This window comes from Acomys russatus, chromosome 10 (assembly GCF_903995435.1).
Source record: "Acomys russatus chromosome 10, mAcoRus1.1, whole genome shotgun sequence".
Taxonomy (NCBI): domain Eukaryota; kingdom Metazoa; phylum Chordata; class Mammalia; order Rodentia; family Muridae; genus Acomys; species Acomys russatus.
Window position 1 is genome coordinate 25,428,611 of NC_067146.1, and position 16,088 is coordinate 25,444,698.

The 16,088-nt window shown below is 43.0% G+C and overlaps 1 protein-coding gene across 1 annotated transcript in view; it reads right to left on the minus strand.

The window, feature by feature from the left end:
- Mdfic (MyoD family inhibitor domain containing) overlaps positions 1-6,878 on the minus strand; it is an 80,567-nt gene extending 73,689 nt beyond the window's left edge. Inside the window, exon 1 of the mRNA XM_051151904.1 lies at positions 6,770-6,878. Coding sequence (XP_051007861.1) covers positions 6,770-6,863 — 94 coding nt within the window. The 5' untranslated portion in view covers positions 6,864-6,878. The remainder of the gene's footprint in view (positions 1-6,769) is intronic.
- Positions 6,879-16,088: the final 9,210 nt, after the last annotated feature.

The window sequence follows — 16,088 nt, forward strand, 5'->3', positions numbered from 1 at the left end:
CTCTCTCTCTCTCTCTCTCTCTCTCTCTCTCTCTCTCTCTCTCTCTCTCGTTATTTCACTGGTTGGGTTGGGTTGGTTGGGTTGAGTTGTTTTTGTTTTTTGTGTTTTGTTTTTGTTTGTTTGTTTGTTTTTTGAGACAAGATTTCTCTGTGTAACCTTGGCTGTCTCCTGGACTTGTTTTGTAAACCAGGCTGGCCTTGAACTCACAAAGATCTGTCTGTCTCTTCCTTAGTGTGGGAATTTAAGGTGTGCACCACCACATTCCCAACTCTCTTAAACCTTTCTAGAATTCGACTCTTTCAGCTACCAGTGCAGCACACACCCACACACACAAACACACACAAACCAACCCATGTTATCTTTTGATCCCTTTGTCCAGAGCTTTCTTCCCAGTAAGGTGGGGCATGGATTTTCAACCAAACTTTCTTGGAGTAGCTTTCTATGCAAGACCTTTGTCCTTTATAAATGTCAAATCTTATCTCTCCTGTATTCACTAGATAGTCAAAACTTCTGGAGGACCTTTATGTGAACTTCTTCTCTATCCTTTTTCTTCTATCCAATTTTCAGCCCTTCCCTCAGGACTTGCTCCCCTCCCTGACACTGGCACCCATCAACAACCTCCCTATAGTGAATTCTTCCTCTGTGAATCTGACAGTCACCATCACCGAGTTACAAAACCGGTTTCCAGCTACATATTGATGACTATGACTAATGCTAAGTTCCATGGGCTCAATATAATCAAAACAAAGACTTCAAGGCTCCTGAATGTTACCATGCTTGGGGTGGAGCAAATCTAAACATTGCCTTAAGTTTCTTTTCAACAGCTTCTATATTACATATTCTACATAACAATATTTCATCAACTTGCCTGAACAGTGCACTAAAAGAATCAAAGATAAGTAAAAATCAAGGGACTCTAGCCCTGTAGCAGTGGTGTATGCCTTTAATCGCAGCACTCAGGAGGCAGAGGCAGGTGGATGTCTGTGAGTTCGAGGCCAGCATGGTCTACAAAGTGAGTTCCAGGACAGCCAGGGCTACACAGAGAAATCATGTCTCAAAAACTCAAAACCAAAACCAAACAAACAAACAAGGGGCTCTCGAAGGCAGGAGAGGGTCATCCTGCTTCTACTGCTGTTCTTGACTCTGTTTCCTCAGTGTCCCCCACACTCATGCTGTCCTAGATAGTCTACTCTTTCCCAGACTGCTGCAGTAACCTTCTAGATAACTGCCACTTCTACTCTTTCCCTTATCTACTCTTTCCCTTATCTCCAAAATCCCCCTTTGGACTGTCATCAAGTTTGCTTTCCTAAAACCACAAGTGTTGTCTTCGACTTTTCCCTCTAAAGAACCTTCCATGGCTCACTAATGTCAACAATAAAAATGTCCTGAGACAGACAGACAGACTCCCCTGAGTCTTTAATGTCCTTCTCATTGTCATTTTCTGCTCCTTCATGGAGCCCACACAGGTATCTGTCTAGAGTTACCCACCACACTGTAATCAACCCTCCCTCCCGAATGAGTCATGCTTCCTCCAGTCTCTGCGCGAGTCCTATCACCAGACTTCCTAGCACAGGTTATATTAAATTTCCTGAAGATTTTGCCAAATTGCCAATTACATATACCTGGTGTCTTCTCATTTCTGTCGCTGGACTTTCTTTGTGCCTTTATTATGCTGTATTTACCATTAAGCCACCTGCCCAGTTCATACCAGACTAAACCATAAAACATATTTTTACACTATTCAATCCAAGCAACTCAAACTCTGCAAGTACTTTACTCAATGCATATGTTCACCACTTTAAACTAACTTCTTAATTCTTTCTTCCTCCCCTTTCCTTCTGTCCCTTTGTTATTAGATTTTTCAAGTTTGCATTCATTGACTCACTTGACCCTTTTCTTAGTAAAGGGGAAAACAATGCAACACTGAAGAGCCTTGCCCTCATGGTGCTAAATTTATAAAAAGAGCATTACTCCCTTCATACATATGAAAGAATTAGGACTCTGGGTTTCACTGTGCTTAAAAGTGTCCCCACATCTCCTTTAAATCCAGACAAGTTTCCATCTATTTTCCTAATTATCTCTGTCCTTCCTCAAGCTATATATGTGAGAAGTGTTATAAGACAGTTTCTATTGGGTTTATTTTTATTCTTTGTTCTTTGTCTGTGGCTGCCAGTGTTGTAATAGTATATTGTCTGAGATTTATCATAAAAAGCATAAAGTTTTAATCAAATTTATTTTCAATACTCTTTTGAGATTTATTATGGAACTAAGTATAACTTACCACTATTTCGAGGAAAAAATATAATCCAGGTTCCAAGATTCCAACACACAAGTGAACAAGAGTCATGTGAAAGCTGAGGGCTGTTTTCTGTCATGCTAGGCAATAGTTTCTCCAAGAAGCTATGAAGAAATGCAGGACAAGAACATATACTGAGGTGGCAAGGGAATGTCAGAATACTATCCTTTGTGGCATGCCTTCAGTTTTCCACTTCTATCTCTTTTGTAATATTTAAGGCATGCTTGATTTTAGAACATAGGATTCTGACCCTCAGGAGTACTTTGAGAGTGAACTGAAGTATAAAACCAAAATTTGGGGGGCTATCATCAGCAGAGAGTTTGCATGGAACAATAAAATTTAAATTTTAGATTTTGCTTTTACAACTTTTTGAAAAGTCTCTGTCCCACCCTTCTAGACCTCTTGGTATAGGAAGGACTACTATTCTCTTCTTAAAAGTCAATGTAATGTGTGTTTCTTGTAGATAAAGGCTCTAAGTTAACAAGCCATAGACAGAGCAAGCGCACTAAAACTTGGGTGGATGCAGAGTCTTGGCTTTCTACCTAGGGACTCTGATTATGCACCTGAGTAAAGACAAATTTCTGTTGGTGCCCAACATGTAAGGACAGCATATTTCCCTGTCTAAGCATTACTGACTTTGGGCTAGGTCACTCATTACTGTGGGAGTGTGCTATCCTGTTCCCTGGAGGATGCTGTGCGGTATCCCTGACCTCCACTCACCAGATGTTGGTATCATGCATTGCCTGCCATGTTAGGACCACCTAGCATGTCTCCAGATGTAGTCAACTGTCTCCCTAGGGGCAAAATCATCTCCGGTTGAGAACCAGTGACAGAAGCTATCCAAAGAGAATACACTTTGAGAAATGCCATCTTTAAAAGCAATAAAAACAACATGGCAAACGTAGAGAAATTAAGATGTGTAAACACCCAACCAAGGACAAAACGTGCAGTCATCATCAAACCCCTACCCAGATCTAACCAAGGGACAGAACATTCTCCACAGTTAAGAAGAGACTGGGGACTGACTTTCACAGGATCTCTGGGGCCCCATATTTGGCCATGTCCCTTTGTGGGGGAGGCCCAATGGCACTCGGAGGAAGGATAGCAGACTACCAAGAAGAGACTTGATTCCCTAGCACCATATTCAGGGGGAGGAGGTCCCCCTCTGTCACAGTCATAGGGAAGGGGATTGGGGTAAAAGTGGGAGGGAGGGAGGGAGGAATGGGAGGATGTAGGGGATGGGATAGAAAATGAGATGTAATATGAATTATTTTATTTTTCAATAAAAATGTATTTAAAAAAAAAGATGTGTAAACACTTGCATTACATAAATCAAAACAAACAGGCTTCCCCCAAAGGAAATCCGATTAGCTCTATAAACTCCTGACAACTCAGCTAAGCGTCTAAGTCGGAGCTCCTCTTAAGCAGTTTCAACTTGAAGAGCCTCTCCCTCGCTTCTATTTTAGATTATTTTTAATTAACTTCACTGGCATTTTGCATCCTGCTATGAAAAGTCCGCCTAATAGTCTCAGAGGACTCTCCCTAGAGGGAAGAGTACATTAAATCACACATTATCACATTAAAGTATATACCAGCACTGAGTCCAACGGTCTACATCTTGGCAAGCACACTGGGGTGGGGGTTGGGATGGAAGCAGGCTCAGATGATTCATAAGATCCAGGGTCTATTAACTTCAGCGCATCAGCCCCATGCGACAAGGTTGCGCCCATTCACTGCAACTGCAACGGCATTTATCACAGTGGCATGCATTTTACAATTGGTGCCTCACCTGATATCTTGTTCATCGCTGGATTTGGGACAATCACTGTATTATTGAGCAAGGCCCTTAAATTCTTTGCAAAGCCTTTCCCTCATCTAAAAGAACAACCAATTGGAATAAATTATTTCTAAAGAGTCTGCTGTGGATAAGTCACAAACTTAGGAATGAAGTACTTATTTCACAGGCTCTTTCAATTGCAATACTGCATGACAGCAGAAAGAAATATAATCAAAAAGAAAACAAAAGGGCAATGAGAAGAATCATATATACAAACCCATTTTCTCTTAAAACAAGAACAGGTGTGGCCCAAATGGTCTTTCACCTACCAAGCATTTATACAGAAACTTTACATGAGAACATAACTCAATATTTCAGAAACTGACTGCAAACAAGAAAATCATTTTAAAACACACTTACTTTCGGTTTTCAAAGCAGAGACAACAAATAAGAGGCTTGGAGGACATACGCAGCGTCTAAGTGTGGTTGTTTCTTTACCACAGACAGAAAAGCCCATTCAGTTATTATAAAACACTACACATAAGTGTCTAGATTTCCAGTAGCCCTGGGGACATCAGAAGGTATGAACCCACCTGAGGATATTCATCTAGAACTAAGCAGTGTTACCTCAGGGCCCACGTGATCTCCTGGTCCCTGAATCCCGCCAGCCACCTGCCCTGGTTCCCACTTACAGCCTGCACCACACAAGTGCCTTACTGTGTAACACCTTGCAGAACACCCCAGAAGGAGTCCTAATATCCACAGTGCTCTCAAAGCAATAGAAAGCTCACCAGCGCACAACAGAAAGGTAAAAAACATTCAGGGCTGTTCTCTAAGTAAAAACCCCTAAGGTTACTTCCAATTTTTAAGAGTTATGCCTTGGGTTAACTTAGTGAACAGTCCATTGAAACACACTAAGGGCAATATTACATATAAGGCCACAGTGTGCAGACCATAAGCATGTTTAACTCTGCAGAAGACATGGTCATATTCTTCCATGACTATCCCTAAGCTATTACATTTTCCTTACTAAATTTAGTGCACAGAGTTTTAAAACTGAGTTTTGATTAACTGAACAGTAAAAACCTACAATGCTTAGACACTATGTTTTGTTCTTCAGAAAGGATAACAAAGATTGGAGAATTTAAGGAAGATGATGTTCAGTTACAACAGGACGCTGATTTCCCATAGGGAGAAGTGCCTCTTGAATACAGCTAGCATTTAACATCAAGCCCTTTTAGATGCTTCCTGTACTCAGATCACCTGATGCAAAGCAGCTTTGCACTGCACAGGAGGTACATTAGGTGCCATGGCAGATTTTTTAAAGCCATAGCCTTAACACTGAGTTTTGTGCATCTTAACTATTTCCAAATCAAACTGTTTTTCCTTGGGTGTTTGATGTTGATGCTCTGCACAAGCATTGTTTTCACAGTAGTGATTAATGGCTCAAGTGGGAGTATAAACAGGCCATCAATGAGTCGATATGGCTCCTGAGGGCATGCCTAATGACAGGAAAATGATTGTGCTGACAATACAATGTGTGTAAAATGGGCTGCTTCTGGGGAAAAAAATGTTCATCATTCTAGTTCTTTGCTTTTCTACAGCTAATCATTTGAATTTTCTGTTTAAGAAACGAAATGAGTCACTCTTCTAAAACAAAATGATAAACATAATTCAACTTAACAGCCCCAGATGCCAGAGCACTTCAATTTAAGCATAGATATTTTCTGCTTTTATCTACTGTGGCTAGAACAGCAACTTCTCTTCTTTTTTTTTTTTTTTTTTTTTTTTTTTTTTTTTTTTTTCCTGCCAAAAAAACAAAACAAAACAACAACAACAAAAAAAAAACACACAAAAAACCTTAAGACAATATATATTGGGATACTGGGGTGGCAGCAAATTTTAGCTATGTTTAAAATCAAGAATAGACAGTAGGTTCTTGAGACCTGCCTGGAAAGTTAACTGGTGCATGGCAGTCAGAACTCTCCTCTTGTGCACTGTCCTTACAGGAAAAGGTAAGAGAAATTTAAGAGTCTGGTTCAGCAACTGAAATATATTACCTTCAAAGAAAACACAGTCAAAGTTTTAAAATGTGGTATGGAAGTTTCCCAGAGGCAAAAATATTGTTTTCCTTTTGGAAGAACACAAAAGAGCTAATTCATTCTTGAAACACGATGCTTTTAAGACATGTTTATTTCAAAACAAAAGTTATTGAAAACATATGCAGGAGCCTTTCCAAAATCAAGTGATCCCAGAAACCCGGATGTTTAACCTGGTGGCAGAGTACCCCACAACAACCAGAAAGATGATGAGAGCCTATGCTTGCTCAGAGATCAGAGGGAGAGCCCTGCATGAGAAAAAGGACATAGGAACTTGATAAGTAGACAAGGGTTCAAGACCTCACAATGCTCCTGAGTCTCAGGCCAAGAAGTGCCTAGGCAGAAGGTAGAAGACATCTAGTCATCTGTTTCTAGCAAGGAAGGGGGAGTGGAGGGACTAGGGACCCCGCCCTCCTATCCGGTTGTTGATCTGGGGCAAGGATCCTTGGGCAGACTCCTTTTAAGTAACATGGAGTGTGCAAAAGTTCACAAGGACGAAGTTGGACCCAGTCCTCACCGCACCACCACCACCGCCCCATCCATAAGTTTGCAACCACGTTCCAGAAGCTCGCAACTTGCGAGTACTCACTCACTCACCGTGGGCCGGGGAGCCCAGCCGGCCGCCGCCCTCCTCGGCCGAGCACTGCTGCCCGGCGGGCCCGGGAGCGAGGGCTTCCCCCGCGCCGGACATGGGCCGCGCTCCGAGCCCACGCCGCGCGGCCGCCTGCCGTCGCCGCCCTCGGGGCGCACCGACCCCGGCTGCTTAGGCGTCGGGTGCAGGAAACGGCCTGCTTCTGGCGGGAAAAGCAAAAGGGGACAACAGGGAAAAGTGTTTTTAGAGCGCAGCACGCCGCCGTGGCGGGCCATTCCCTCCCCGCCCCCCCCCCTCCCCGCGTCCCTCCTCCAACTCCACCCCGGGAAGTTAGGATTTGAAAGCAGCCTCCCGGACGCTGCGAGCAGGACGCGCGGGAACCCCGCAGGCAGTGCCATCTCCCGGAGGGGACCTGAGTCCTCCGGCCCCGCGACTTACCTTGGCATCCCCGCCACAGGCGGCCCGGAGTCCCTTCCTCCCGCTGCTAGCAGTCAGTGATTCTCGTGCCACGGCCCCATCGCGGCCTGGCGACCCGGTCACGTCCCGCCGCCCCCGGACGCAGGAGTGACAGCAACTGTAGCAGACACTCCCGCTGACTCTGCGCACTCCGCCCGCCCCTCCCTCCACCCAGCCCCGCACCAGGAGGACTTTAGGATTCACTTGTGACTCTCTTTCACCCTAGGGCTGCCACTCCTACACTCTTCAAACACTTCTCTCTCTGTGGCTCCCTTTCATCATATCCGGATTGGGGTGGCCTCGAACTCTTGGCAGGCGGCCCTGTGGCTGGAGGCGGTGAGACCTAGGTTTGGCCCTGTGCTCCCTTGTGGAGGGAGCTGTCTGGGTCAGGAGGCCAGAGCTGGACAGGCCTGGTGCAGGCTCCCCACCCCAGGCCCACCCACCAAGGTTTGGGAAAACTGAGAGAGTGCTGGCCTTGGCAGCTCAGAAGTCCCCAACCATTCTGGGAAAGTTCCCCCAATACCATTTTCAATCCAGCCTCAAGAGGACTATTAAATCCCCAGGGATGGCCCAGGGAAACAACCTTTGAAACTAGGGAAAGGGGTGTGTGTGTGTGTCTGTGTGTGTCTGTGTGGTGAGTGTGTGAAGTGTGTGTATAAGGTGAGTGTGTGAAGTGTGTGTGTAAGGTGAGTGTGTGAAGTGTGTGTGAAGTGTGTGTGTAAGGTGAGTGTGTGTAAGGTGAGTGTGTGAAGTGTGTGTGTGTAAGGTGAGTGTGTGAAGTGTGTGTGTAAGGTGAGTGTGTGTAAGGTAAATGTGTGAAGTATGTATAAGGTGAGTGTGTGAAGTGTGTGTGTAAGGTGAGTGTGTGAAGTGTGTGTGTAAGGTGAGTGTGTGTAAGGTAAATGTGTGAAGTATGTATAAGGTGAGTGTGTGAAGTGTGTGTGTAAGGTGAGTGTGTGAAGTGTGTGTGTAAGGTGAGTGTGTGAAGTGTGTGTGTAAGGTGAGTGTGTGTAAGGTAAATGTGTGAAGTATGTATAAGGTGAGTGTGTGAAGTATGTATAAGGTGAGTGTGTGAAGTGTGTGTGTAAGGTGAGTGTGTGTCTGTGCGCGCGCGCGCACGTGTGTGTGTGTGTGTGTGTGTGTGCATTTTTCTTTCTTGGTACTATTTTGTTCTCAGGCCCCAGGTACTTTAATCTCTTCATCTTTGCTCAGTTTTTGTTTTGTTTTTTTTTTTTTTTAAACTTCTTTACTTCCATCAAACAGGATTCCTGACCTGGTAAAACCAGTTGTCATTGAAACCGCCCAGGTGTGCAAAGTTAACATACTTGAGGACGTCTGTCCTAGTACAGGCTGAGTGCCGGCCCTATTGGCATCTGTGACAAGTTAAACTGTGCTGAGAAGTAAAAAGCTCATCAGCTGTGGGGTTATAAATGAAATGTTCTAAGTGCAGCTGACTCAGAGGACCAAAAACAAGGGGAATGGGGTGTAAAGTACTTTAATATATCTGGCTAATGTTTGCTCTTTCGTTGAGTGAAATGCAGGATTCAGTTGAGCAACTTTCAAGAGCACATGTCTAGAACAAGAGGAATCTGCAAAGTTACCCAAACTGAAGAAGCTCAGTGGAGTCACAGTCTCTCTAGCCCAGTCATTAGAATGATCAGGAGTGGTATTTTTCAAAAAGTTACCATTGGAGGTCTTTTCCATGGACTAAAAAGATCGGTTTCTTACCCCTAAAGAGCCAGTGTGTTCAAACTTACTTCAGTAGCCCTGAGAAATCAGCCTTCAAAGGTTCTGAAGACAATTTGGACTGGGCTCGCTGAAAGATAAATGACATTTTATTCAATGACCTATAGCTAATAGACATGTGTTCTCCCGCTCTTTTAAATTAAATTTGGAGACTCTCAGATGGCACTGTAAAAGGTGCCTTAACTCTCTTGAGAATGTGTCAAGAGTCTAGACTATGTGGAATCAACTTGTTGGAACCAGCTCAGTTTTGAGGAAGACAACATCAGCACTAAAGTACACACAGGAAATGTGCGCTCCAGGCAATGCAGTCTTTACTTACAAGAGTTAGTCATAAAGTTCTGGAAAGGTCTTCTTTATCTGCTTATTGTTTCTCTCCTTGTTCAGTTTTGTTCATTCTGTCAGAAGCACATGGAAATCTAGAAATGTGGAGGTTATAACTTTCTTTGACAGAGTTATAGTGTGTGGGTTTTTTTTTAATTTAATTTTTTGTTTGTTTGTTTTGTTTTGTTTTTCAGTCTTTGGTTGAGCAAGCATGTGTGCCTCGGGGCCCACGTGGAGGTCAGAGGATGGCCTCTGGTTCCAGGCCTTACTTTTCAGCATGTTTGAAACAGAATTTTTTTATTATTCCTAGTTGCATACACCAGAATAGCTGCCTCCTGAACTTCCAGCTATATACATGTCCCTAACACCCATCGTCCTATAGGAACACCAGAATTACAGGCTACATTTCCATCTCTCCTCGCACTTACACACAAGCCATTCTCACACAAAACCATCTCCCCCAATAACTATTTGTTCATTAAATTTCACACCGTATTTCATTTTTACATATGACACACACTACTCAACTTCTCTAATAACATGAGCATTTAAAATCTTGATCCTCTTTCACCACTCCTTGAATTAAGTATGTGCATTTTACTCTAGTAGGGAAGAAATAAAAATAAAATGAAAGTATTAGGAACAAATGGAGGGCTGTGTTGTAGAGTCACCAAGTAGGTCAAAAGCTGCATCTTGCTCTTGTGTAGTTTGGAGTCTTGTCAGTCAAACACTGTGCTGGTTGCCTCATAAAGAGAGAATAAAAGTTTTTCCATGAGGACTCAATACAGTAGGGGAAATGCCAGCTGTGTGGGAAATGCTCAAAATTAATAACTATTGCTCTCATAGAAGAAAGTAGGATAATGAGTGTCAGAGGGTAGAGTGGATGGGGACAAGAATGGAGAAAGGGTGGCTAATGGCTATAAGAGTGTATCCAGATGGGGTAAAGACTTTAAAACTAAGCAAATATGCTTGGAAACATTGCTTATATATTTAAAAGAGCAGGTACAGAGGATTTTCCAAGGTAAAGCAATGATAAATGTCCAACTACTATGCATTAAATACAAATAAACAGTTTCAATATTAATGCACATCTCTGGTGCCCTGGAAGCATCTTCCTGATAAAATTGAGCATGAGATATTGACTAGTACCAGGGCCACATCAAAATAATGGCTGGGGCAATAGCTCAGTCAGTGGCTTCAATCACCAGAATGCCTGTTAAAAAGGACAGACATTGGGGGCATGCACTTGCAGTGCCACGGAGGCAGATCATTGCTGCTTACTGGCCGGACAGCACAGCCTAATTACAGAAGATCCTGGCCAGTGAGAAACACTGTCTCATACCCACAAGGGAAAAAGGATGGATGGAGCCTGCATTTTCCGCATACACACAAACTCGAAGTAACTATGTCATGTACTTTTCGCAGATTATAGTAGCCTTGCTGGGCTTCAAGCTCAGCGTTGTAAACTCTGATCTTCTTTCCTTGGGTCTCATGCCATGACACCAATGTCTGACATGCCAGGAGTTAGTCCCTGAGATGTCCCCAAGTTTCTGTCTCCTCTTCTTGCTGCATTTGCTTATTACAACTTCTTAGCTTGGCTCCCCGTGAGCTACCCAGCGCCTACATTTCATTCTTTCATTCTGTGCCATGCAGTGTTTAGATTTCCCTTACAATTCATATGTTGAAATCCTCATTTCCAGTGTGACAGTATTAGGAGGAGTAATTAGGTTGTGACATTAGCACCCCTTATAAAAAGACTCGACAGTTTGTTTTGTCATGGCAATGCCTTATCACCTCCTTAAGCCACCTGGCCCCTTTCTGATGCCTTGATGATTAGCATTCGGGAAACAAAACTGGGAATAACATAGATATTCAGACCAGAGCATGGCTTTACACTATGGAAAGTATGACTTTTGTGTGTATGGGGGTCGTAGACAGGTGTGTGTTCATTTGACAGAAAAGCAGCGTGGAGGTCACGAGGACCATCTTCTATCATGTGGGGGTATATGATGAAATTCAGGAGTTCAGCTTGTTGGCAAGATCTTTTAGCTTCTGAATCATCTCACTGGCCTTAAATTGTTTGAGAAACCACCCTACTATGCTGTATAAAATGGTTTGGAAGTGCTAGGATGCTCAATTATGAGATCAGAAGTCATCCTGGTGATAAGAACAGAGCCAAAGAAATCAGAGATAAAGATGAAGACAAGAGGAAGCAAAGGCTTCTGAGTCTAAGAGAATGGTGAGCAACACAGCACCTCCAGAGATGAAACCATACAGAGAAGCAGGCTTAGTTAACCACACGAATAACATAGGACCTACAATGCCTCCAGTGAGAATTGTGCAGCGGGGTGCTGGGTGTCCATCTGGAATATCAGCACACTGCTGGTGCTTTACTAGCATAAAATATTAACATGTACATGTATTCTTGTTGTCACATGATTATTTATCTAGTATTATAGGATATAAGATATATAAAGCATTATAATCACTTGTGTAATTTTTAAATGAAGATGCAGTGAGGGTACTTACTCAAATATTTGACCTGCTGCTTTTTAAAAACAAGTGACTTTGGGCAGGTGAAGTGGCTTAGTAGGCCTATACAGCCCTATTGACCTGGATTCAGTCTCTAGAGCCCAAAGTGGAAGGAGAGACTTCACTCCTTAATGTTGTCTCTTACCTGGCATGCATGGCATGTCATGTTTGTGGACCTCCCTAGTTTATAAAAATAGCTATCATTCATATATATATCCTTTCAGGTATTCAGTGAGTTGACCCCAGATTGTACCAAGGAGGGTTTTCTAGAGAGCATCTACATCAGGTTTATGTAGAGCTATGACTTTAAAATTCTCCAAACTCAAGGACAGAGAAACTAGAAATTAATACCAACGATACTTGTCCCGGCCTTCACAAACTATGAGCACAAGCCACATACACCTCAGGTTGTGTTTGATATTCTGTGAGGACAGACCAACAGAACAAACTGCATTCTGTACTATTTTCACCCACAGTATCTTGGAAGAGGAAAACTAAGGGTGTGGAGGATCTGAGGAGGAGGGGAGCTAAGGGAGCTAGTAGGTCATTGAAACTACAGCAGAGAAATGGCAGCTGACAGATAGGGAAGACACAGGAAAATAAACATGTCATAACAATGCCTTAGTGAATTCAGCACAGTGGAGGCAGTGTCCTAATGAGGGCCAGAGTCATTAAGGAAGGAGTCTCTGACTGGAGTGTTGTATTCTATTGTTCAGGAAACCAGGCCATTTGAGGGAAATACCATTAAAACAAAACAAAAATTCAAATTAAAAAACAAAAACAAACAAAAGCCAAGTGTTGTTACTGACAGTTGTGAATTCTACTTTGTAGCAATTTTGTAGCTGCAAGGGAAATGAACCATTTTGATTGGAGCCACAATGTTTTAACTATATTGCTCTGACTGGCTGGGTCCTGAGCTAAGAAGAAAGGTTCAGAGGACAAGTGTATGGAATTTCATTTGCAAACAGATCACAGTATTCTTGTTCTCTGTAATATGTTGGTCCTCTAAGTTTTTAGCTGATGGGACTAGAAAGGTGGCTCTGTTGATTGGTGCTTGGTGAACAAGCCTGAGGATCTATGTATTTAGATGCCCAACACTCACATAATAAGTCAGACCTGTCCATGTCTGTTTCCCCAGTACAGTGGAAGTAGACAGGGAGGCAAGCTGATCCCTGGGGGCTAGCTGGCCAACGAATCTAGTTCATAGAGAGACTCTTTCTCAAAAAATTATCTCAAAAAATTATCTCAAAAAATTAAAGTGGAGACCAAGAGATGACCTCTGGCCGCCACATGGTCAAACAGGTGAGTGTACCATACACATACACACACACACACACACACACACACACCCCAAAACTACAAACAGGGTGACATGGTTTTAAGCAGGAAAAAAGGCATTTCCAGATTTTAAAAGATTGAAATTACCAATGTTGACAATTCTTTCTTTTCCCATGTAGAGAAATAAAAGAAGTAAACTTTCATCAGTCTGTTCAACAAGTAAAGCACACAGCAGGTGAAAATGTATAGAGAAAACACCTTTTATATTTCTGGCAACCTCTAGTCAGAGGAGAGGCAGGGGAAGGCAATAGAGTAGGAGCACACATTCATATCCTTGAAGTACTACCGAAAGTCACAGAAAGAGGCATGTAAGTGCTCAGGCGTGGGTGGCTGGGGATCTCAGGGGAACTTTCTGAGAGAAAAAGACACCAAGCCTGGTACTTCTAATGAGTAAAATGTGCCTGTCAAAGAGGTCAGGGAATTCCAGAAAGAAGAGAAAACAGCTGCGAAAGCACAGACATGTGGAAGCCGCAGAGAAGCTAAGTGACTGAGCTGGCACTTTGGACCAAGTTTCTCTCCAAGCAGGCTTCCGCCAGTTCTCTTAGAACCCGTGTAAACGAATCCATTATTCCCAAGTGATGGTGAAGCAGGTATTCACAGGATGGCTTAGTTGGGAGTTCCAAAGATTTTGCTTTTACTTGGAATATGTGGGCGGAGACTATGTACAAAATTCGTAGCTTAGTCAGCTAGCTAGTCCTTCCCCTCCAGGCTCCCAGCTCCAGTCTCTTTTGGCTGACTAACTTCTCTGAACTGGGGCACTGGCTTTCACAATCTCTACTTGCCTTACATTCCTGCTTGTCTTCTACATGAAGACCTGGGCACCCCACTGGTGGGACTTGTCACATAAGCACTGCAGGACTGAGTCAAATGAAAATGGGCTTAATAGAAGCAGTGAAGAGTAAACAGATCTTTGATTCCTACCTAGAAAGTAAGCCACAGATACTAGGAGGAGACTGCTGAGAAAGTGAAGAAGCCAAGAAGCCTTGAAAATGACAGCTGGGGCTGGAGAGATGGCTCAGAGGTTAAGAGTACTGCCTGCTCTTCCAAAGGTCCTGAGTTCAATTCCCAGCAACCACATGGTGGCTCACAACCATCTATAACGAGATCTGGTGCCCTCTTCTGGCCTGCACGTGTACATGCAAGCAGAATACTGTATACATAATAATAAATCAATAAATCCTAAAAAGAAAAAAAGAAAAAAGAAAATGACAGCGGGACAGCTGGCTTGATGAGGCTGCTATTATACCCTTAGCATGGTATTCATGATGACATATTATAAATAACAGAGGGGATGGAGACCCTTGAAGTCACTTAGATTCCCAGGTAAAGGGGAAATAGTTCATATCTGACATTTAAACTAGTACTAATGTCTCTTAAAATTCTAAATTAAGAAATATATAGCAAATAAAACATATAGGATTGTAACTAAACTATATGGTTCACCTCCTCCTGACATTGTTTTTGCCCATGACAAGAGGTCTCCTCCAAAGGCTCCTTTGTTGAAAGTTTGGACCGACGTACAGAATTCAGAAGTAGGGCTTTAAGAAAATGAGTGGGTCAAGAGGGGCCTACATGATCAGCTGCATCACCAGTTGACAGATGTAATTTGGTGGCACTCTTAGGATGATGTAGAAACTAGGAAATGAAAGATGGTTGGGGGACGTAGGTTATTGGCTTTGAACTCTGCGGTGACTTGAATGAGAGACTAGCCCCATAGTTTCACATATTTAAATACTTGGTCCCCAGCTGGTGAGATGGTTTGGAAAAGATGAGAAGTTTCGCAAGAGGTGTGTCATTAGGGATGGTGGTCAAGGTTTCCAAAGACTTGTGTGCTTTTCAGCTCCCTCTCTCTCTCTCTCTCTCTCTCTCTCTCTCTCTCTCTCTCTCTCTCTCTCTCTCTCTCTCTCTCTCTCTCTGATTTGTGCTTGTATATCAACTTGTGAGCTCTCAGCTGTTGCTTTCGGTTTACCACTCTAGAGGCAGTGGGACCTAGGAGAATAGAGCCCATACATGAGGCAGACTAAAGTCACACACAATAGCCAACTTTATTCAGAGCATCAGATGATTTATACTATGAGGGTTGAAAGGAGTCACAGGAGGAAAGTGTACAGTCACAAGGGGAAAATGCACTTGGCAGGCAAGCAACACATGGCAGAAAAACATGTGTTTCTGTATATTTCATACAGGTATATGAAGAAATAACAGTAGCAACATGTCATGAAAAATCTGAGGTAAATTTAATCCTATCTGTTCCTTTGAGGAACAAAAAAAGCACAATCCAAGAACAATTCCATGTTTTTGAAGAAACCGGGGTCACAAGATTCTTTTCTATTTTCTTGCCATTTTCTCATAAGAATTCAGAATTTTCCCCACATTACTCCATTCTTGGACCATGTTCCGACACCTTCTCTCCAACATGGGGGACTCTAGCCCTCTGGAACCTAAGCTAAATTCAACACTTTCTTTTATACATTGCCTGCTCCTGGCAATTTTATTTCCATAAAAGAAAAGTAACTAAAAGAAACCAAAACATTTCTCTTGGTTTCCTTCCCACAGTGAAGTGAGCAGTGCTGCTTGTCCATGCCTTTCTGCCCTTTGAGCCACTGCTGCATGGCTCAAATTTACATAGTCAGACAATACTGAAATGAAGCTTCTGAAGCCATGAGCCAAATCATCGTTTGCTCCGGCAACATAACAAAAGTGAACACAAAATCACAACAAAAGAGAAGTGATTGACAGAGCAACTCCTTTCTTGTGACTCTGTTCTCAGTTCTAAACTCTAAGCTTTTCATAGCGTGGCTCCGACATCACACAGGCATTACATACAGAGCAGTGCTCTGATATCACGCAGGCATTACATACAGAGGAGTGCTCCGACATCACACAGGCATTGCATATAGAGCAGTGCTCTGACATCACACAGGCATTACA